At 39.9% G+C, this 24,469-nt stretch overlaps 1 protein-coding gene across 2 annotated transcripts; it reads left to right on the top strand.

Annotated features, from left to right (window-relative positions):
• The first annotated feature begins 929 nt into the window (after positions 1-929).
• On the top strand, positions 930-23,287 carry gls2b (glutaminase 2b (liver, mitochondrial)). 2 transcript variants are annotated; one of them, XM_080728462.1, is made up of 18 exons: positions 930-1,208; positions 1,575-1,674; positions 4,480-4,601; positions 8,317-8,446; positions 9,007-9,086; positions 9,824-9,987; positions 10,506-10,564; positions 15,157-15,189; positions 16,435-16,493; positions 16,647-16,713; positions 18,820-18,870; positions 19,045-19,221; positions 19,556-19,687; positions 20,215-20,307; positions 20,396-20,457; positions 20,704-20,780; positions 21,595-21,658; positions 22,090-23,287. In XM_080728462.1, exons 1-18 carry the CDS (start codon positions 1,030-1,032, stop codon positions 22,214-22,216), a joined length of 1,776 nt encoding a protein of 591 aa, XP_080584588.1. In that variant the 5' UTR covers positions 930-1,029; the 3' UTR covers positions 22,217-23,287. The 2 variants fall into 2 exon arrangements, with proteins under 2 accessions (XP_080584588.1, XP_080584589.1); XM_080728463.1 differs by lacking the exon at positions 1,575-1,674.
• The last annotated feature ends 1,182 nt before the right edge of the window (positions 23,288-24,469 follow it).

The raw sequence follows: 24,469 nt of genomic DNA on the forward strand, positions 1-24,469 counted from the left end.
GCACATTATGATAATGGCTTTGAATGAGTGCATTAAAACTCATCTTTGCTTGGTCTGTGGTTTTTGCCTAAATATTTACTACTTGTCTGCTTTTACCACAGAAAGAACTGAATCTTGCAGCCATATGTGCAAAGTCTGACATTAACTAAAAGATTCTTCTCTGTAAAATGTCTGTTTGAATTTGGAAAATATTGGCATCCTGTATATTTAAACTACAATGTTTGTTAACATGACCATGTTTGGCCTTTTGGCCTTATTATTTATGTTCTGTAATTTGGAAAACATTTCTTTAACATTAAAGGCAAAATAAAGAAGATCTTATGAGGAAAATGTGAATGTTGGACACAACTGTTAGTTGAACATGAAACAGATGACTGCTTGATAAGGTGGGTTAAGGGTATGGAAGAAAGTCAGTGTGTGTGTGTGTGTGTGTGTGTGTGTGTGTGTGTGTGTGTGTGTGTGTGTGTGTGTGTGTGTGTGTGTGTGTGTGTGTGTGTGTGTGTGTGTGTGTGTGTGTGTGTGTGTGCATGTGTCTGTAAACAAGTCGAGGGACTCTCTAGGGCTAGGCTAAACATGACTGTAGCAACTCACTGACATTTTCACAAGGTGGTGCTAAAGATGTTTGTCAGGCACCTGACCCTCCTCATCCACTGCAAGCACTATTTTCACTGTTTTATTGTGCTATTAAACATTTAGTTTTATGAATATGACTAATTGTTCAATTGTTTTGAGAGACTACAACAAATGTAGACCTAACTATCTATGGCCATTATCCAACACGTGTACGCCATGTGAAAAGGGTCACTCTGGGTCACTCTGCATTCCAATTTTCCTATTGGCTATTGTGTCCACCAATCAGGTGGATGCTACCGGCAACGTGCTTGAAAGATATCAACAGTTGGCAGTGATATCAACAGTTGGCAGTGAGGATACTTTTAGCAGAAGTAATAATTTGCTGAGAAGAAAGGAGCAGGTTTGGATTAACTTGTAAAAAAAGGATATCATTTGTGAAGCTGACTGAGTTCTGCCATGCATTGTTTGAAAGCTTTGAGTGCAGCACAACCTGCTGTGGTGGAATTATTTCTCAAAGATGCCACCAAGAGACTCTTCAGTCACAAAGTTCTAACAGGCCTACCTTGTCAACAAACCAAATCTCCGCTGGGTCAACGGTATCCTCGCACATCTATGGAGCACTTGAATTTTAAAAGGTAAGTTGTTGTGTTGTACGTTTTAGGCCACCTGAATTTGGATAAGTAGTGCATGTTGTGATTCCTATGATGATGTTATGTGTAGCCCTACTACAGGCTTTAGTCAAATAATACGTTAGATATACAACAACAAAAAAGACAGCAAATCAATCTAGCAATCAATCAATACATTGTCAATCAATGAGAATGGCCAGCTACTTAGAACACACAGTGTGTCCTGAAATGACCATATGGGCCCATGCTGTCTGCTGATGCAGTTAATGTCAAAGTAACACATAACTACAGTAATATGATACTTTAATTTTGAGAAACAAAAAATAGAAAAAAGACAAAAACTTGAGATAATGCTATTATTCAATTTAACAGGTGTCTACGCACAAAGTCGCTTTGCTCTGGAACAGAGGAAATGCTTTTCTACACCATCACAGAGGGAAGGGACCAAGTCCCTATCTCTAATTTTATCTCAGTGAGTAGCAAAGTCCATAGGATGCCCGTTTTCTATGTGTACTCATTCTCTCTCACACACAGTGGGTCATACTGTTCCTTTAGAAGAATTCAGAAGTAGGCTTTAGTCTACGCAATCCCTGGGGGGGTCAAGTTATGAAATGTCCATGGCATGCAAACTTTTACCACACTATATTTAGTGGAGTAGCCTACAAGCTATATTTAATCTGGCTTTGCTGACCCAGTTGACATTTGAGATCCAAATGCCTAAGTGTAAACCTACCTCACCAAGAATTATTCGTAGGCTACATGTGGATGTACAATTGCAAACATACCTACCGTAGAACTACCTGTAAATATAAACATAAACATTATTAAACATTATATTTCAGAGTATGATTCTGAATGTAATATATCTATCTGTACACTTGCTGTCACAGGGATAAAAACGTAAAAGTAGGAGCATGTTCTTAGGGAGATTTGAGGATATGTTCGTTCAAATCTGTCTAAAAGCACCAAACTTTCAGGGTCACCATAACGGCCAATCCAATCTGGCCACCACCTGTAGATGTTTTTTGCTCTAACCTATATAAAAATTAGTTATACCATAACCTCTACGCTCTTCGCAAACGTCTATGCATTGGAACGCTCCGATTTATGATTAAATTGAAATTTATCAAGAGCATTCTAATTTGCTTATTACCAATATGGCCACACCAAACCAAAATGTATTGTACATAGATTTTCACCCAGAATGAGACCAGCAATCACTGATACTGCAACACACACACACACACACACACACACACACAGTCACACACACACACACACACACACACACACACACACACACACACACACACACATTTATATGTACGCACGCACGCACACACATACACACACAAAGTTTAAAGGGATATTTCAAAAAACTTTTGTTTATTTTATCATCTAATCAGGCTTTTATGAACACCCTGAACTTATTATAATTTGCTTGATTCAATATTTAGATGTTTGATGTAAATGTTACCAGGCCCTCCTCCTCCAGGGCCCCTCCCAATACACGCCCATTGTAACTTCAAACTCCATTTTTACCATGATAGATTCGTTAAAAACACCCATTATTTCTTTCTGGTGAGTCATACTGTACTACCCTCAAGCAACTTAAAATCTGTCCAGGGTGTTCATAAAAGCCTGATTAGATGATAAAATGACCAAAAATCTTTTTGAAAGTGAAATATAGCTTTAAGGACAACGTCTCTCTTCCATGCCCTGACAGGATATGATACTACATCATCCTTCCTTGTCCATGGGGGAAAAGTGCATAGGCAGTTTGGGAGGCAACACTTATATCTCAACCCCCCCATATGTATATGCATAATGCTATATGCAGCAACTGGAGCGTATCTCTCTATGTCGTCCTCAAATGAGCCCTCCATCAGGGTCTCCGGTCATTTTGATTCTCCACATACATCTGGCCAGTTCATTTGTGCTTTCCGCACCAGCATCTTTCTTTAGCGCCTGAGTATTGATGGCAGTGACCAGCTAGTCTCATCCTCCTGACTGCTATTTTCTCTGCACATTAGCATATTCCTGATTTCAGTATCTGGGGATGGTACTGGGACTCTAACAGTCATTAAGTACGTATGTCGATTGCAGCCAGAACACAGGTGTCTATCCCAGTTTAAATGCGCTAGACCCCTGGGAGAAGGATTGCTGAGATGGAGCACAACATTTGCTATCAGGCCCCGGGAACTTACTACTAGTTACCACACAGTTTGCACACTAGTAGTTTTATTTGGTCATTGAGACAATTTGAGAGTAAACTGTACAATACAATTGTTTCCTCTTTCACAGTAAAAAGAAAAACAGACCAAAAAGGTGTAGGCAAGAGCCTAAGCATATTGTGCCTACCCTTTAAAACTTTGAACAACTTCATACACTCATGCTGTGCTACTCATACGCTTATTTGGTGGTGCCTGGGATGAATACATGAAAGGTCGACCTAAAACAAGCCTTAAGCTAGATGCAGAATAGACCGAAATCTAATCTTTGCTTCTGGGGGTCCCTGGAACAAAATATTTTGCGATAGGAGTCCATCCGTGGAACAAAATATTTTGAGATGGAGGTCCGCGGCCAAAAACACATTTTGGGGGTCCTTAACCACTGATAGCCACATTCTAAATATGTCTTCTAAATCCTAACAGCTTTCCTGAAAAAACTTATGTTGCTATCATTGTTTCTCAAACTTTGTCATGTCAAGGACCCCCATAATGAAATGTATTTAGCCATGCAAAATATTTTGTTCCAGGGACCCCCAGAAGCAAAGATTAGATTTTTGTCTATTCTGCATCTAGCTTAAGGCCACAGACCCGTTGGGAAACGAGTTTGGGTCGACTTTGTTTTAGGTCGGCTTTTCCTGTTACCCCTGGGATCTGTAAGTTTTAGGTTGTTCCTACAGCTCTACTCTCAAGCTGAGTGAAAATATTTGAAAATTGAACATTTTTGTGGATATTGGCCATATTGGTAATAAGCAAATTAGAGTGCTATTAGTCTATAAACATAAAACATATACCAAATTTGTAGCTCATCTGGTTCAAAAGTTATTGCCAAAACTGTTTATAGTTGGTGGCCATATTGGATTGCCACTATGGCGTACCCGGAGGACACCGCCTTGGGCGGCCCTAATATATTCCTAATATAAGGCCCTGGACTAACTGAAGTAGCTGAGTTGTTTATTTCAGCCAATTACTAAAATAACACATGGCATTAGACATGTAAAAACAAAAGTCAACATATTGTTGTCAATATTACATTCTACTCAATACAGGCCCTGAGGAAAACAGGCCTCCATCCGTCAGACCCTCGTCTGAAGGAATGCATGGACAAGCTGCGACAGGCTGTCAGGGATTCCCCAGAGGACCTGATGATGGACCGGGACCTCTTTCACAGGTAAGGGGCTCAGGTTCAGTAGCCATGACAGCTGTGCATGTACCCATCAACAGCTTTGTGTTTTGTCAAACTACCCGTGTGCAATACACCGACTTGCTCACTCATTGCATAAGCTGAATAGTGTTATATTTCCAGAAATGCATCATATCACTTACAGGGATGTGAATGATACTTGGTGTGGTGAAATATAAATTAGGCTTAATGTAATCTAGCGTCCCTATTTAAATATATTTAGTATAGAATGAAAACAGGATGGGGCCAACTACAGTATCAACTATATTTAGGTAATACAACAGTGAGACCCTGAAACAGAAACACGATTTTGATTGCTATTCATAATTACTAGATGAAATATAAACGATCATTCTCATTAACGCATAGCAGAGTGGTCAGCAGAGCGGTTCATGTCAATACAATAATCACTCAGTGTGCAGTTGGCAAAAGTTGGAAAGGATTGGCAGGTGATGTTGCCAAGTATCTGATATCGCTGTTCAGAGGGCAAGAGGAAATGTTCTGAGCATTAGGAGTTGTTGGCTGTGCCAGGGGGAGAGTACACTCTCTTCATATATCAAATCCCACTGTTGTTGCTTTTTCCGCCCATAAAACAAGCAGTTCTGACATCTGCTGTAGGCTGTATCCCACAATGTCTATCAGCAGGCCCAGACCCAAGGAACTGCCACCGCATTGTTATTTTACTTTGATCACATAAAACCTAACATTGTCAAGAAATATGGCACTCTGTGTCTCTCTCACTTTTCAAAATGTTCACTGTATCACCACGCTCAGCCTTGATATTTCACAGCCAGATTGCTGTCAGGTGCAAGGCATTATGGGTTATTTTTAGTCTGACCTACCCACATTCCACATTAACAGAGGATTTGTTGCACGGTATGTGTACAGTGTAAACACACTCTCTGTCTATTGAATTCCCTCTTGCAATCTCCTCCCTTTTCTATTGTCTCTGTCACATCGCTTAATTTCCTGTTGTCTCTGTCACATCATTGTTGCCTTTTCTACAGTCTCTGTCATTATTACAAATACGGGTCTATAATAAATAGCATAAATGTGTATATTTGCAATATAAAACCCCCAAAGAAGGTGGAATTGTCGTATAAATTAGTTAACCAAGCTTGGCAAACGAGTAATGATTCCAGAAGTTATAGATAAAGCAGGCCAGAATTAATCCTTGGACATTCAAATGAGCTTGTCATGGGGCAGCCCGTACCAAGAGGAGAACACATGCATACACACTACACAAGCTGCTTCCAACTATTGATTAACACTCTGGTCGGCTAGCAAGTCTGTTTAGAAGTGTTTGTATTGTATGCCTCCTTTCCTGTACATGTGTGCATCTGTGACATTAAGTGACAAGTTGACGTGCAAGGATTGTGATCTGATCTTCATATATGGCCATATTGATCTCTAGTACTATAGATTAGCACTCCTGCCTCTTGTCCATCCAAATTTCTACCCAAACTAACTGTTCAACATTATTATAAACAGAATTTCCTTCCTATATTTTAGTTAGTATGTCTTGTCCTTTCCTGCATGTCTGTATTGTATTAGCATGTTCAGGGCACGTTCAGGGGTTATTCCTGCTCCAGGAAGAACCCCACAGTACTGGAGATCTCTAAGCACCTGTGTCACCTCAAGACCTCAGGAGGGGCCCACCCAATACCTACCTCCCCAGAGGAGCCTCTTGTTGGTTATATAGCAGGGGAAAGGAGTTTAGCCTTGGCCAGGAGGAGGAGATGGACAGTGATTTGGCCACCACTGCCGACCCACCATCAGGAGGGTGCAGCGGTTCAGGGTCGAAACACCTGATGATCGATGGTTACCGCATGAAGACATCAACTCTTCCTGGCCAAGGCTACATTCACCAAACGTGTAATTATAATCAATAAACATTATACAGGTACATGTAAGCCAGGCTCTGATGGATAGAAAGTGTCACGTGAGGCCTCTTGTTCACATCTCTATCTCTATCTTTATATTCTGCTAGTTTGCCATCATACAGAACAGGGTACTTTTGTATATTGTTCTACTTTTGTTTCTGAATGGAGGTCTGCCCCCCAAAAGACTTTAGGATGTAGAATGGGCCCCGTTGCTTGTCGTTGTTTTGGATGCCATTATACACAGTGTTTTGGTAGTTTTGGTAGTTCAAAATATTACTTGAGTAAAGGTATTGGAATCAAAATATACTTAGTAGTCCTACCAAAAGTAAAACGACGCGTTGTGAGCTTGTAGATCTGCTATTGTAGATCGGCTATTTTCAAAATTGCCTAGCTATACAATAGGGCTGAAGTGATTAATGTATGTTTTATAATGTAATCATTTATTTATCTGCAAAGTATAGGCCTACTAGTAACTAAAGTTTTCAAATGATTGTAGTGGAGTAAAAGTACAATATTTTCCTCAAGGATGTAGTGGAGTAGAAGTAAATATTCCAGTAATGTAAAAGTACCTCAAAATTGTACTTGAGTAAATGTAATTAGTTACTTTACACCACTGCTGGCAGCTGTTCCTTGTCACTGACTGACACAAGGGGAAAACACAGTCTCTCGCACGCGCACGCATGCACACAGTGACAAACGTGTGCACACACTGCATGTATGTGTGACTACTGCTGTCCTACTTGTTTGCTGTTAGCCCACTAAATTACGAGTGTTTAGAAGGAGCTGCTGAGCAAAATGAAACTGAGCTCAACCATGAAAGAACGCTAATCTAATCCTAATGCACTCATTTCATCTGCCTTCTTGGGTAACTGCATGTGGTGGTGTTTGCTGAACCGAGGTCCAAATGAAAGTACATACTGTATCTTTATACGCAGTGGCTCCCAAACAGTGTGCCCGTGAGAGAGGTTCATGTGAGGATGTTAAATTGTGGCAACCACAGATTATTATCGCAATATATATATACAGTACAACTACACAAAAAGTTATCTCATTTACCAATACAGAGTCAGAATCTGTACTATTCTAAAATGATTTTAATTGTAATATTTATTTTTGTGGTGGAAATGATATGATAAAAAAAAGATAGATCTACAAGCTCACTGTGTGTCACAATGTGGTGATGTGGATACTGAGGGCAACAATTAATGCAGGGAGATCATTTGTTTATCACATAGGCCTACCCATATCCTATTTATTCATAAAGACAACAAGAAAATAACATGAAATACTGTCATTGGATAAATAGGTGAACATCACTGTCCATGAGGAAATGCCTCTGCAAACGTAATGATAGATTTGAACATTGAGGCCCACTGTTTTACGCTCTCAGTTTAGTTTCCTTTGCGCCCAGATAAACCCCAGTGTCTCCTCAGCCAACAATCTTACCAAAGCATGCGCAGCACATTTGGTGGCCGAGTGTCATCCATGTTTGATGTGGTGAGTTCCTTCACTAGTGAGGTCACTCGCTGTTTTAATTCAGCACACTCGGTGGCACTTTAGCTTGGGCTGGTTTGTCAACAGCCTTTGTCAACAGCCATCCCTTGGGAAGATATGGCTTTACAGTAGCTAGTGTTGACTGGTCAGCTACCATATAATCTGTAGGAAAGATAAGGCAGCCGACCAATTTATCACCCTCAATCACCACCTCAGCCAGGGCTTGTAATGAAAGAGGCTACAGAGGTGACAAAAGTCTTTGTTAAACCTCAATGACCGTTACCCTTTCAAAAGTCTTCCTTCTTTGTTATTTGTCCAATTACCAGATGTGTTGGTGGAAACGTTGTCCTGCTGATCCAAGCTTTTAGGAAGAAATTCATCATCCCTCAGTTTGACGCTTTTTCACGAAAGATAAATGAGATTTATGACACTGTGGAAAAGAATACCAAAGGTCAGGTAAGCTTTAAGTCCAATTCATACTTTGTCACACCATAAATACTAACTGACCTACAAGATCACGTGTTGCAGATGCTATGCAGTGTGAGCTTGTGGGTCTGTTATTTTAGGTGTACAACACCGTCCTGCTACAAACAGAGCATAAATTAGGCATTACCTTTAGTGTGTTCCTCTGTGAATGTCTGAATATTTAATAATTTCCACATTTTGAAAATTTGAAAAACAGATTAAAATAAAATACATAGAACGTTTATTAAAGGTGTGATTAACCTATGACGGCACATTTTATGTAAGAGCCACTAGCATTTTAGAATAATCCTCTGCTACACACTGGTATCATGGACGGATTTACAATCATTTTGGCCAGCCATCATATATACACATTATCATCAACAACACTTCCAAACCTGTGAAGCATTTTAATTTAGCAAATAGTAAGGGATTTGACAAAGAAGTAATATTTAATTAATCTTGATTGTTTTCTTTGTATCTGTAATGGTGGTATGTAGTCTAGAATGTGAGACAAATGGGATGTTGTGCCTGTTCTCCTGTTACTACAGGTAGCAGACTATATCCCCCACCTTGCTAAGTTCAGCCCAGAGCTGTGGGGTGTGTCGCTATGCACAGTGGATGGTCAAAGGTAAGGTGAACACTGAACAGCAGCTATCCATCCATCCATCCATCCATCCATCCATCCATCCATTCATTATATCAGTGTATTTCAACTTGGCCTTTTGACTCTCTTTCAGGAAGTAACCAAAAATACACAGGGAAGACATATATGCATATTATAACCACACCTGGGGGTCTATTAGAGTAATGTTAACTCCATAGACACATAAAAAAGTACAAAACTATGGCACCACCTCTTTATGTTGTTTAGTTGAGTTTAACGTGTCGCTGCAAATGACATTGTTCTTGCTTGCTTAGAAGGTTTCTTGAAGATACCAAAACAACTGAACTATTCCTCTAATCATCCTCATCCAGTTGATCTTGTCCTCATGATACAAACATCATACCTCTTTCTCCTCCATTCATATCTTCTTCTAGTCCTATTATTATATAATCTGAAGGTATGTCGTCACTGTCTCAAGTTTCAAATTTGTATTATTTTTTTCGCTAAGTAAAGCCCTGCTTCACCATACAAGGCTGTTGCACAAAAGTAGTGAAAACAGCAGATCTACAAGCACACAACGCCTCGCGGTGCAAGAAGTTGTGTGCTTGTAGATCGGCTGTTTTCACTAGTTTCTTTTTTTTTTAATGATAAATACAAAACAAACGGTTTTGGACATACAAGGTTTCCACCTGACAACAACGATATACAATCTCAATGGGATTGGTTTGTTGGGCTTTGAGTCGCATTGTATTCTTCTCCAGGCATTCAGTAGGGGACACCAAGCTGCCGTTCTGCCTGCAGTCCTGTGTGAAGCCTCTGGAGTATGCCCTGGCCGTACACGAGTGTGGGACGGAGACGGTTCACCGCTATGTGGGCATGGAGCCCAGTGGCCTCAAGTTCAACAAGCTCTCACTTGACGAAGATGGTGGGTAAGGTCTCATCGCTTGGACTGTAGTCTTGTCTTGAGTGGTGAAGATTTTATGAAAAGTGTAATTATGTTTTTGTGACATTTTTGCATTATTAACAATACTTAAGAGTTTATTTTTTTATTATTTGTATTTATTGGGTTAACATTTAACATATTTGAGGGAGAGAGAAGGTATCAGGTACACATGCAGGTACAGTATGGCTTGTGAAGATATCCCGAGTAGGTAGTACAATCCAGAATACAAAACAGAATAAAAATGTAAAATGGTTCAAATGAAACAATAATGCTTCAGGTTTTAAACTGGAAGGAGAATTGCTTGTGCCTGAATTCCCAGTTTTAGATGGCTATGATGGCCTATTGTAATGTATTTTATCCATATTGAGTAATTACCTCAGTCAGTAACATATACAGATACAGTAGACATTGATTATGCTTCACAGCACATGTTTATCACTTGTGTTGTAGAGACCACTTTGGTCTCCATAATTGAATTATTTATGTCTTATTTCTTCTAGACAAACCCCACAACCCAATGGTAAATGCAGGAGCCATAGTGATCAGTTCTCTTATCAAGGTAAACACACGTGCAGCCTTTTGTACACAAATGACATCATGACACAAATGTTTTTTGGGTCACTTAAACATGCTCAGCAGCATAGACAGTAGACACCCACACATTCTCCTTTAGAGCAGGTTGTGGGACTTGAATACCAAGTATGTAATAGTAATACAGGCTCTGTAATAGAAACACAGCTGAGTGTCATGCCCAAACGGCACAAAATAATGATTTAAGATGCCAGATGCGAGCCCCATGCCAGAGCTCAGTTAGAAAATAACCGTGGTCCACTATCTTCTAATTTAAAACCCAATGCCAGCACCCTGCATCGCCTTTGATCATAACCTTGGTATATCGGCATGTAAAAATGGTCATTCTGTCTTCAATCACCTCAGAGATATTGCCAAAATCAATCCATTCTCTCCATCTCTGACTTGAAGAAAGTTATTTATGCTTGTATTTCATTGTGCCTTGACTATTGCAATTCTCTGTATTTCTGTCTTTCCAAAAAGTCTATTCACCGTCTACACAGATGGTTCAGAACACTGTAGCTCTGCTTTTAACTGGCTCCAACAAAGTTGACCAAATTTCACCTATTTTAGCATCCTGCCAATCTCTTTTTTTATATATAAGGCCAGGTCTGCATGCCTTGCTCTGAATTATATTTCAGACTTCTTTCTGACCAATATGAGCAAGCCTGTACCCTGAGATACTCAGGCTATAAGCACTGTTGGTCATTCCAAAGTGTCGGTTAAAAACAAAGGGAGATGGGACTTCTGCGGTCAGAGCTCTGCCTCTGACACTATGGAATGCCCCGCCTGAGTTTTTGGAAAGCGCTTCAGTAACAGTATACAAAATAACTAAAGTTTGATGTTATATTATTGAATTCACACTTTTTTTATAAGTGCCAGTTGTACAGGAATTCCTGTAACATATTTTAAGTGGTCAAGTGGCTCATGGTTGGATTGATTTATGCATACTGTATACATGAACATATCTTTTTACTGTAAGTATCTGGTAAGGGGGGATAAGGGGGGTCACAGAGACATACAGAAACATAAAAACATAATAAATACATTCTTACAATTCTTACAACAACTACATGGTAGGGCATTAATGACTTGTGATTTTTACAAGTCGACTCGACTCAGTAAAAAGTTGAGTCGAAGTCGACTTTATCGTTTGATGACGTCATCACATCACACGCAACCCCCCAATTATTTTGGGGGGTCCCCAGATGATTGACTTAATGTGCAACATTGTTTTCTCACTCAACTGTAAACAAACCAACATAAAGTTTAAGTATATAGAGGGTATCTTCACATTCCTAAAGTGCCAATTTATGGACTTTTTAATACCTCTAAAATTGTCAAATATATAGAGGCAGAAACTTTGAAAATAGCCGATCTACATGCTCACATCGCCTCGCGATTTTCACAATAGAACCATGTTATACCAAATCTAATGTAGCACTGTAATATTGGATCATTCCATCCTAGACAATAAGCAATAAACCCTTTTGTAAATCCCGCCCCATTCTGCCCTGTTACTATGATGGGACATTAACCCTGGGCAGATTGTTTTTATAGTGGAAGTGGATGGGATTTTTTTTCCCCTTCATAGCCTCATTACAGCTATATAAAGTACCAAAGGAAAAACACCTAGGTGATATTAATAAAAAGGGAAGACAAAGGTACAGTAGTTACATTGCAAAACAGGGGGTTTACCCGAAAATATATGTTTTAATTTGTTTAATCCCAGTGGGACAGAATCCTCTTTGCAGATTCTTTTATAGTGGTAGTGGATGGGATTTTTTTCCCCTTCATAGCCTCATTACAGCTATATAAAGTACCACAAAAAACACATCTACGTGATATTAATAAAAAGGGAAGAAAAAGGTACAGTAATTACATAGCAAAACAGTAGTTTTCCCCCGAAAAATAAATGTTTTAATTAGTTTAATCCTCTGGATCAGAGATAGAAAGAGAAGCGCATTGCATCTTGGGTACTAGGAAGAGGACAGAGAGAATGTTTCTCCTCACATAATAGGCTGGCTTTTCGTAATTCTGCCCATTTAAATTATATGTACCCAATCGTGACTCTTAGACCATTGATAAGGTACATGTGAACTAGTTTGTTGAAGCTTATTCGTTATGATGAGCGAGATCGCTTGACGCTTGCCGTCGCTATCACCGTACCGGCCGATCTCCGTGTCGCGCACTGCGGACAGTTGTTGAAAGGCACATTCAATATTCTCCTTCTCCACTGCACAAACTCCACCCCCGATAGCAAAAAGTGAATGTTTTTTTCTGGTTGGCCAGTCAGGGAGTCTCAGGGACCAATCAGAAGGCTGACAAACGGTCTATTGTTTCTCTGGTGGGAGTCGACTTGTGTAATGAAGTCGACTCAGTCGACTTGTCGACTTTTCCGTTAATGCCCTACTACATGGGTAATTAAAACAACACTCAGAATATTACTGTGCGTCATGTTGGCACATATTCCCTGCCAATAACCCCAGGTCACCTTGGTGTCCACCACATGTAGGAAAACGTGTCCCTGGAATGATGATGCAAGTAGTGGGGTCACGTGTCGCATGTGTTCCTTCAACACCAACACGCTACTATCACCATGTGGGCGAGAGGGGGGTCTGTGGGGGCAGGAGGCGGGAGAGAGTAACATGACCGCCTGCACGTGTGTGTGTGTGTGTGTGTGTGTGTGTGTGTGTGTGTGTGTGTGTGTGTGTGTGTGTGTGTGTGTGTGTGTGCGTGCGCGCGTGCGTGCGTGTGTGCGTGTGCGTGTGCGTGTGTGTGTGTGGCATGAGAAGGGAAAAAAGAGACAGATAGGAGCAAACTTATCTTACAGGACAGTACAGTACAATGTTTAAATACCATGTTGGTCAAAAGTCATTGAGCTAATATACACTACAGTAGATAAAAATCCACATGGGAATGGAGCGTGTCCAAAGTGGATCTCAGTCGTCTATGATACAGTATATCTATGAATATGAGTCCAAAATTGGGCAAGGTTTGAGCCTGATCAGAGCCCTATTGACTTCCATTATACAATAAAGTTATATAATGTGTTTTTTCAATTTATAAAACATCTGAAAAAGAATTACGTTGGTGAAGGTACTTCTGCGGCGAGCAAAGCTTAGCACTGATCGGTCCAGCGGTTCGTGAGATTAGCTCACACACAGAACCTCTCTTTCAGAGCCACGCCATAATAAAAGATAACATCAGTTCAGCCTGCCTATATTGTGTAATATAACTCCAAGTGTACCGATTGAAACCCTCTTCCTGTATAGTAGTTAAATAACATTCTAACCCTATATTGACATGAATATGGATGTTAAGATTCCAGTTCACAAATGTGATATGTATTCCATCTTTGCTCTTATGATAATCATAACTTTATTTGTATAGCATTCTTCCAGCTAACTACAACAATGAAAAAGAGGATGCAAACAGAATATTCAGCATTGCTGTATGATTAGTGATTGTGATATTGTCCAACAGGAGTGTCAGGACTCCACATCATTCCTTATTCAAATGTGTCTTGCTTGACCACATAAGAATTTTCATATTAAGGTCCATTATTTATTCACGATTTGAGCCACGGACCACCATTTGATGATATGTTTGTTATCTGTTAGATACGATTTCTTCCACAATTCCATGTTGTATTGATGTTGGTACCATAGGAGAGAAAACAGGCAAACGTTGATCAAAATAACAATTCTTCTACATTCTGTAATTGTGTAGACGTTTTGTAAATTGAATTGAGTAATGCAGGTGTTTAACAACCAGTAAGACTCCATAATAACTCTTAGCGTAACATTTTACACTCAAGATTTATAGATTTAAATCTATAAGGGTCCATTTTGTTACCAACTCTCCACCATTTAGCTGGGGACCACCTGGAACCCCCTCAAAGACCACTGGTGGTCCCCGTACCACTGGTTGGAAACCACTGGTTTAGACAGATGCTATGTTTGTTGTTTAGATTCTTTGCACTCTATTTATGTGACCATTTGCCACTGTTGTTTGTTGACTAGCTTTCACGGTTACTCTGCTGCTTAATCTGATATCCGATTCACACTGTGAGTCTATTAAAAGGTGACTATGATAGGCTGCACTCAGACTGGAACGCACAAGTTGAGTGAGAGTTGTGTGGGGGAGGAGGGGGGCAGAGACAGCACAATGCATTGCGGATGGAAGTCCAGTGGTTTGAAGTCTAGTGCGAGTCGTGAGCAAGTTGGACGCAACCACACAACACCACACGACTCGCACTCGACTTCAAACCACTCGACTTCCATCCGCAATGCATTGTGCTGTGTCTGCCCCCCGCCTCCCCCCCACGACACGCACTCGTTTTTGTGCCTTTAGGTCTGTAGCCGGCCTATGAGGCAGCATGAGCTCAGGTTTTATGATGACATACTGTTTTTCATATTGGATGCTGTTGTATCAGCCAGTAACATGTAATCGTTTAGTACAATGCTGAGGCAGTCTTATTTAATGCACGCAGAGTAATTATCGTCACATTTTATGTAGCCTATTGTGTAAATATTTTTACGATAAGCGCTTGCTCTGTCTCTCACACCTTATCATTAGACTGGTTCCAACAAGGCAGCAAAGTTTGACTACGTAAGTATTGTGCACTCGTCAACTGTATTCTTTATGCTGACACCACACACCAGCCTATTATTGTCACTGTCGAGTGGAAAACTTGTATTTCCAAAACTGTTACTTTTCAGGAATTGGGGAAATAATGACCTGTGTTCCAATTTGAACCATTGTAGTTATTATAATCCTCCTGTTAATTATTTTCATTGGTTCAATATTTACAGCAACAGACAGACTTAAACACTGTCCCTTTCACTTACTGTAGGCCTATAAATAAAAAAATGAAAATAGCAATTCGATGCAGTACAAGATTGCAGAGCGGCTATCTCGCTACCTTTGTGTGACAACATCATGTAACAAAATAGTGAATTTACAAAAAGATCATTAAATGATGAATTATGGATATACAAGGTTTCTTCCTGAGAGTGACGATATGAAACAGAATCGTGCGCACATTACACAAGAGCCCTACAATATGAAACTGAAGCACATACTGTACAGATTAGAAGAAGTTTTCAAGTTTTGACAAGCACCCCTAAATTCAAGTATATTTGGTCGTGGACCCCAATCTGAAAGTATTTTGTGGCAAGTACCCCAAACAAGATTTGTGGTGTTAAAATGTAAAAAAAAAACATTCAAAAGCTGGGGCGCCCGCTGGCCTACCGGTCCAGGCGCAGGCTCGGAGCGTCAGTGGTTCAATTCCCGATCCCGACCAACCTTGCTGTGTGTCTCTCTCCCCATTTCCTGTCTGTCTACTAACGGCATAAAAGCCCCAAAACATATCATAAAAAAGAAAAAACATCCAAAAGCTCAAAGTGATTTTGATATAGTATTAACTAATTTTGCTGGGGACCCCTTGGAACCTACTCAAGGACCCCTGGGGGTCCCCAGACTCCAGACCCCACTTTTCACCCCACAGTCAGCTGGCAGTCAGCTGATCACTTGCCAAGCTATTTAACCCGCTCAGCCTGTCATTCTCCCGCTGCTGCTTTCCAGGTCTGTCGTGCTATGCGCTTGCTTGCCCCCACCGCCTCCCCAGCACCACCAGTAGGCTCTGCTAATTCTGTTCCCCATGGGGGGTGTTTATATATTTATATCTCCCTGCTCCTAATGGTTAATGATGTTCTTCTGTGCTGCGCTGAGCAGGGAGAAGCAGAGCCAGACGCCAAGTTAAATGTGACATATACACACCTGTATTACTCATCAATAATAAACATTGTTCAATCCATATCGTGAGTTAATCTGAATGAAATGTATTTTCCCCAGTTCATGGACTTTGTGAAAAAGATAGCAGGACAGGAGTACGTGGGATTCAGCAATGCTACGTGAGTACACTGTAAAGTAACGCTAAAGACGTGATGTTTCATACCTCCTCCTGCATTTCTTTCTTGTGAAACAAGTTTGTGCTGCTGTACAGTGGTCCACCGCCTCATTGCATTATTGATGTTTTGGTATTGACCATTTTGTGTCTGTCTCAGGTTCCAGTCAGAAAAAGAAACGGGCGACAGAAATTTTGCTATTGGATACTACATGAAAGAGAAGAAGGTCAGTAAGAGAGACTGGTTTGCCAGAGTGCTTAGATAATGCTAAAAGCCCAGTAAAACACCTCTGAATGGGACTTTTTGATCCCAAGTAAGTGGAATAATGCATGGATAAATGGCACATTCCATGTTGTATCAACTTATATACTTTTGAACGAATGCAGAAGATCATGTAACATTATCCCCCAATCAAAAAACTGAAAAAGCAACACAGAAGCTTAGAGTTATACCCAAACCACATACAGTACTGTACGTATCCATCAACTAATACCACATACTGTATGTTTAAAATGTCAATGAAAAATTCAAAATATCTATTCTGTGCTATTACACAACAGTATTTTGAGATCTCACTGCAAAACGGTAAGAATGAGGAAGTGAGGAAAGTGAGAAAACTCATTGGCTTGCTGATTGGAACAGCATGTAGATATACCTTGCACTTAAAAGCGAGCCAATCATCATTCACATGCCCTAAATGTTAACCTGTGTTACATGTATATACTCTACACCAGGGGTCTTCAACAGGGGGTCCGGGACCCCTAAGGGGTCCTCAGAGTTACTACAGGGGGGGCCACCAAATCTTTGTGTGATAGGATAAATATTTTAAATGAACAACTTGTACCTTCGCATCCCTATTCTGAGGAGAACTTTAGCCAAGAATAGCAGATCTACAAGCTCTCAATGCCTCACGCTGCGAGGCGTTGAGAGCTTGTAGATCGGCTATTTTTGGCAGATAGGTTTGGTGTAGAGGTAAAAAAAAAGATCAGACCAAGTACATACATAGTGAAAGGTGAAAGTTTACCAAGTATCGACGATTTAAATGGTTAAATGTCTGAAAAAACACATTAACATGAATTCAACATAGACTGATGACAGTGCTGTCAAACAAGTTGATGAAAATCTTCAACACAATTTTATACAATATGTAGTGGGGCTTCATCTCCCTCTCAGCTAAGGAGTCCTTGGCCTGAAAACATTGAGACCCCTGCTGTACGCATCAGTCACCCCTTGCTCATCTTCATCATGCTGTCAGGCTGCTTTGTGACATGATGAGAGTCCTCCTACTACTTTTCACCCATACACCTCCTCACCAGTGCCACCTGCTACTTTTATGTACATACCGGTATAGGGGATCATGACTGCAAGCTATAAAAGCTGATCTGGTCCACGAAGATCAAGCATATTACTGTGACATTACAATAAATAAACATAAATGAATAGGATAGTTATCTGAATGGAATGGCTCCCCCTAACCCATGATCTATACCCTATTATTCTACGCATTGCTAACACATCATTATCAATAAACTAGTGCACTGGTTCTCAGCATGGGGTCTGGGTCGCTTGGGGGTTCCAGGGGGTTTTCAGCTAAATGACTGATAATTAGGAAGGAATCAAATGGACCTTTCAGGTCTTCAACTCAGAGAGAATGGAACCAAATACACCCTTACTTGTCCATTTGGTATACTAGAGGGTTTAAAGTTGGTTATTTGTTTGATCATTGTTTATGTGAATTGTTATTTTGACAAACTGTTTATGTCAAATGAAATGTAAAAGTGGCACTTTAATAAAGAAAATCAATCAATCAATCAATCAATCAATGTGGATTAAAATAATTAAGATATTTTTGGGGCTTTTCTGCCTTCAATCATATAGTATTAGTATGATGAGTGTGACAGGAAACGCGGAGAGACAGACAGGGAGTGGCACGCAACAAAGGCCAGGCTTGAGAATCGAACCTGCAACCTGCGACTCACCGCCAGACTGCACCAGAGCCCACATTCGGTACCAGGCTATCGGCACCCCTATACTCTGGGTTAAATTAACTGAGGATTTTATATTGTAGATTGGGGTTGGGGTTCCATTGAAAAAAAAAAGAAAAATCATTCAGCCCTTCTGTGGACTTGTTAGTGAAGTCACAAAATGTACTAAATGAATAGCACATTTCCGTCAATCAATCAAATGAGGGTCCGTGGCCTAATGCATATCAAACTGGGGGAAGTTGACATTTAAAAAGATAATTGAGAATCACTGCATTATGCATTGCGAACATAGCTATCAATCAACTAGTGTACTTCAACTTTATGATTATTCATATTTGATTCCCCAGTGTTTTCCTGAGGGAGCGGACATGATTGATTCACTGGACTTCTACTTTCAGGTACACACATACTATCATGAATAGAAACCATCCCGGATGGATGAAATAACATCCATAAAACGATGATGAAGTAACCTTTAAACTGCTGCAAGTTTCTTAGTTAACATGATATGCCTTGTTTGTAGTTATTGATTTAGTCATGATGAGCTATTTCTGTTTCTTTCTTGCTCTCAGCTTTGCTCTATCGAGGTCACCTGTGAGTCAGGAAGCATTATGGCTGCCACCTTGGCCAACGGAGGGATCTGTCCAACCACGGGAGAGCGCATCCTGAGTTCTGAGGCCGTCCGGAACACCCTAAGCCTCATGCACTCATGTGGCATGTATGATTTCTCTGGCGAGCTGGCTTTTCATGTAAGTGTGTGAGTTAGAGAGAAAGGAGGGGGGGGGGTTATGCTTATGTCTCATTTCAGTGTAACGCTCTCCTTTTGTAAAAGTTGTACATGGTGCATTTACTCCATATATGGGCATACAAGGGACAGTCAGATTGGCGGTGCAAAGTAGGTGTCTGAAAATAGTCAATCCACTAGCTCTTCGCTATTCGTTATGTAACAAAGTGTATAGGGCTTAATTGGGTAATGTGAGTGATTGTGGGACGTCATACTGCACAGTGTCAAAATTTGTATTGGTGTGTGTTTGCTTGAGAACACAACTACTGTACAGTGACTCATTCCCATCATCTCCTCAGGTGGGTCTGCCTGCCAAGTCGGGCGTGTCGGGGGCAGTGCTCCTGGTTATCCCCAATGTCATGGGGGTTATGTGCTGGTCTCCTCCACTGGACAAAGTTGGAAACAGTGTTCGGGGAATACATTTCTGTCTGGTAAGAGTTGGATTTATGGACTAATATGAGTTCATTTTCCACATAGGACATCCATGTATGGATGGGGATGCTGTTTTATTACTGTAGTGTATGATATTGTTCTCAGTTAACCACTTAAATCCTATATACTTGGTCATATGTTGCCCCATACCATCACTATAGTACAGCTTGAGAGTGACACAGATATGTAAAAGACCAGCTAAAAACAAGACTGGTCTTCAAAATTAGTAGAGTTCATCCTGGAATCTTTAGATTTTTTAAAATGATATTATGAGATATCTTTTGGCCTGAGGGTGGCGCTACAGGATTACTCAAATATTTAGGGTTCATCCTCCAGGGAGCATGAATGTGTGCTCAGCACGTTTCATGGCAATCTGCCGATTAGATTTTGAGGTAAGTTGAGTGCAGTGCACGTGGAATGTTGGGCCTAGAGGTGGCGCTAGAGGAAAGGTGTATAAAAGTAACCATGCATCCTTTTAAATGTGCTATCTCTCCATTTGACAGCCCATGTTTCTTGCCTCCTCCAGGAGCTGGTGAAACACTTCAACTTCCACAATTATGACAACTTGAGGCACTTTGTGAAGAAGCAGGACCCACGCAGGCACGATGGAGAGGACAGGGTGAGACTCTTTGTTACTTACCTGTTTTTTCTCTTTTCAAGTGACAAACTGTGCTTCTAATAAACAGTGACTTTTCCTCTATTTACAGAATATGCTGGTCTTCAACCTGATGTTTGCTGCTTACAGTGGGGATGTGTCAGCCATGAGAAGGTAGTGGTACACTACATTACAATAAGCTTGACTATTCTTTGTCTCAAAAGCCCTTCAAAGTATCTATGCCCAACTCATAATCATAAAAAAAAATCAAGGTTAAACATTATAAATGATCTGTATGACAGATCTCGAAAATAAATGATCAACGATTCGCATGCGTTGTGAGGTTTTAGATAGCAAAGTTTCTCAAACATAGTGACGTTTTAATGAGGTTAAAGTTAGATTTTGATTTTCTTTCTTCAGGTTTGCCCTCTCATCACTGGACATGGACCTGAAGGACTATGACTCCAGAACTGCACTGCACATTGCTGCAGCTGAGGGTGAGCTCACCTTTTTTAGTTTCAAATCAGCTGTCACATATTCCAATCAATCAATCAATCAATCAATCAATCAATCAATCAATCAGTTCATTTGTCAATATTCATCACGCTTTTCTTCATACTTTGCCTGAAAGGCAGATGAGTAGGTCATGCTGCTCACGGCTCACACTTAGCTTAAAATAATAATTTAGATTTGGTTTTAATAATATCAATTGTGTATCAGTACTCAAAGCAAGTGGACTGGCTTCCAAGTTGCGAATATATTACAAACTCTTCCTTCTCACCTACAAATGTGGAAAGCCCTGGCTCCACAGTACCTCTAGGCCTCCACCACAAACCTACTCTGTCACGGAACCACAAACTTGGACCTCCTCTCTGTCCCCAAAACAAGCAAGCGAACCTTGGGGGACAGAGCCTTCAGTGTGGTAGCCCCCACCCTGTGGAACTCCTTCCCAATGGAGATTTGCCATGCTCCAACACTTGCTTTTAAAAGACACCTATTCTCTCAGGCTTATGGCAAATAGTTGTTTGTTGTTTTGTTTTGTTTTGTTTTGTTTTGTTTGGTTGTTGGTCGTTCATTGTTTTTAATGTAAAGCGTCCTTGGGTTCATGAAAGGCGCTATATAAATTCAAGCTATTATTATTAGTAGTATTAAGTGAGTGTGCACAATTTGTGTATTTCTGTGTATCTCAGTCCTGATTCCCCCTATTCCATACCTGAATCTTATTTTGAATGTGATCATGACTTGGAGGGGATAATTTATGTACATCTGTCAATGAGAAACTTTAATGCTTTATGATCTGTTTCTTCCCAGGTCATATAGACGTTGTCCGTTTCCTCACAGAAACCTGCAAAGTTAATCCATTTGTGGAAGACAGGTAAGATTTGTGTCTCTGTCTACTCTCTCTCTCTTTGCCAAACATATTTCTGAATTGCCGATTATGTTCATCTTTTTTCACTCCATCATATCAGCATCCATCCATCAGATGTTGTATTTCTCTTTATCTCTCCACCTGTTTACTGTAGCCTATATACTATATGATTGTCAGATTGTTTTATTTGCTTCCTTTGTCACATAATTTCAAAAGTATAAAGCAACAACTTGAAGCTTTATCTTGAGTCCTAATGATTTGTTATGTGGAGGGGCAAAACACATAAGTGCCCCAGGAATAAATTCAGCCATGAACATATACTCAATTAGATGTGTAAACTGATGAATGAATGGAGTGGAAAAACAATAAATCACTATGTGAACACAGTAAGCCCTCATTCAGCCCTCGTTTACGCCTCTCTTGTCATTATTGCTTAGATGGGGCAACATGCCAATGGACGATGCGATGCAGTTTGGCCACAGTACAGTGGTAGATGTGCTGAAGGACTACCATCAATTCTACAGCCTGAAACTGAAAACAGTTGAGGTCTTGGACGTGGTGTGAATTTGAAAGGGTCATTCAGAACGCTGGGATACTTCTCCTCAACGTTGTAACCTCACCACACACTGAAAACAGCAGATCTACGAGCTCACTATGTCACATGTGCGACGCCTTGTTAGCTTGTAGATCAGCTATTTTTGGCACACCACACATGATGTGCGAACAACGAAGTATAATTTGGTCTTGAAACTATTTTGACATTTATTTTGGCAAACGTTTGGTCTGAACAAGCTAGGTTTCAAAAACAGAAGCACTGACAAATTGGACGTTGTTGGGTGTTACTAAATGATTGTTGGTTCAATTGAACTTTATCAGTCAACATGGATAAAAAGCCTGTCAAATGTCATCACTGTAACATACTCAAGAAGTATAATTTATTAAGCTTTTAAGAATCTACATGGTCTGGCACCCCCCTCCCAACCTCTGTCTGAATGTATTAAATCACACTCACACACACTAACAGTTTCACCAGGGCCTACATCTAGAGGAGATTGCACAAAACGAAGCTATTAGCAACTGGAATACACTTCTAGCATATTAAGAGGGGGCAGCTTCACAGCCAGAGTGAAAACACAGCTTAAGGCAAAACAAACATGCAATCACTATAATATATGGACAGCTAATGTAAAATGTATAATACTATTTTATGCATATTCCCTTCTACACATTTATATCCCACAGGCTATTCTGTTTCATGACATGTACGTGTACTATTAATGTTGATTGTGTGGCTTGATTGTGTGGCTTATGTGATTATATGCCAAGGGACTGCATTATGGAAATTAGCTGAAGATACTTTTGGTGCATTACATCAAATGGCAACCTATAGGTTTAATGTTGTACTTGGTCTCTGACAAACAAATACACATATTTGTAACTTGTAGATATTGTTGTTGAATTTTCACCCCAGTATAGGGACGCTGGGGTTCAAGTGGTTAAATACCTTATTGCTTGCTTTTGTCGAGCCTTTTACATAAAGTTTTACTTTTATTTATGTTATTTCGCACTTTTTGCACATGTCATGTTTTGGTTCTTTGTAAATTTGTGTTCTATAATTAAAAGTTATTAACTTATTATTATTGCCTGAAGCTGAAATATTTCATTGAAGTCATTTTCCCTTCCAAATGTGTACACATTTTTAACATATATTAGCCACATTAGCCACACTAGCCTTTGAAATGTATAACTTGTTGTGGTACTTTGAACATGTAGAAGAAACAACCCATTAAACAGGTTTGTTGTAGTCTCAGATAGTAATATTATTACATATTATACTTCATAAATACTGTATATCTGTTAACGCTACTCACATCACATGAAAAATTAGAATGATGGAACTGAGTTTTCTTAAACCTTGATCTGTGGGTCAGACAATTTATGTAATTTAGGCCTATACCATTACAGCAAGTAAAGCATAACATTTCTGTAAATGTTTACATACTGTACAGGCATAATAACCTGACTCCGCCAGATGGTGGCAGCACTTTGGGCGTACCGCCCAAAGTACTGCCACCATCTGGTGGAGTCAGGTTACAGGCATAATGCTTTTGCTAAAAAAGAAAATGGATAATGTGACGTCAAATGATATTCAATAAAACTGAATTGAATATAACCACAATGTTTTATTTCTTCTAGTCAAGTTTATCCATTCTAAAGAAATGTTGGGGACTTTAACCAACTGACAGATGGTAACCTAAAAAGCACTAGTGTTGAGCTCAAACACACATTGTACTTACCTGGGAGTGACTTTATGACAGCAGCACCTGCTGTCATAATCCCCCTTTTCTCCCCCCTTTTCTAATTATTGGCAACACTTGTTATTTGTTCGTGTTTTTATCTTAAAGGAGCTATAGTCAACTTTTTCTTGAAAAACGGATGCTAAAATAAAAATAATGTTTCGAAAATATTTTATAAAAAAATAAGCTTCATATATGTGTTTCAATTAAAAAATGACCACAAAAAGCGGAAAAATAAAGATAAAATAATCATTTTGGCCCTTTGTTTACATTTTTCGGACCCTGTAAATGTAAACAAAGGACCAAAATGATTATGTTATCATTATTTTTCCGCTTTTTGTGGTAATTTCATCTAGCAGGCATGTACATATTCATTCTGTCATATTAATTAATCCTTCAAGACAGGGCAGCAGTGTTATTTTATTTACATGTGAAGCAGTTTCCTAGCAACACCCCCTCAGCACCCACCAGGTGGCAGTGTGTAACCATAACATTTTTTATCTCTGATGGAGTCATCATC

This window comes from Nannobrachium achirus (genome assembly GCF_963921795.1).
Source record: "Nannobrachium achirus genome assembly, chromosome: 6".
Lineage (NCBI taxonomy): Eukaryota > Metazoa > Chordata > Actinopteri > Myctophiformes > Myctophidae > Nannobrachium > Nannobrachium achirus.

Coding starts and splice junctions, on each gene's coding strand:
- gls2b (XM_080728462.1), top strand. CDS start 1,030: ATGCATTGTTTGAAAGCTTTGAGTGCAGCACAACCTGCTGTGGTGGAA. Junction 8,447..9,006: donor AAAAGAATACCAAAGGTCAG/GTAAGCTTTAAG, acceptor CTGTTACTACAG/GTAGCAGACTATATCCCCCA. Junction 10,565..15,156: donor TGATCAGTTCTCTTATCAAG/GTAAACACACGT, acceptor CCTTATCATTAG/ACTGGTTCCAACAAGGCAGC.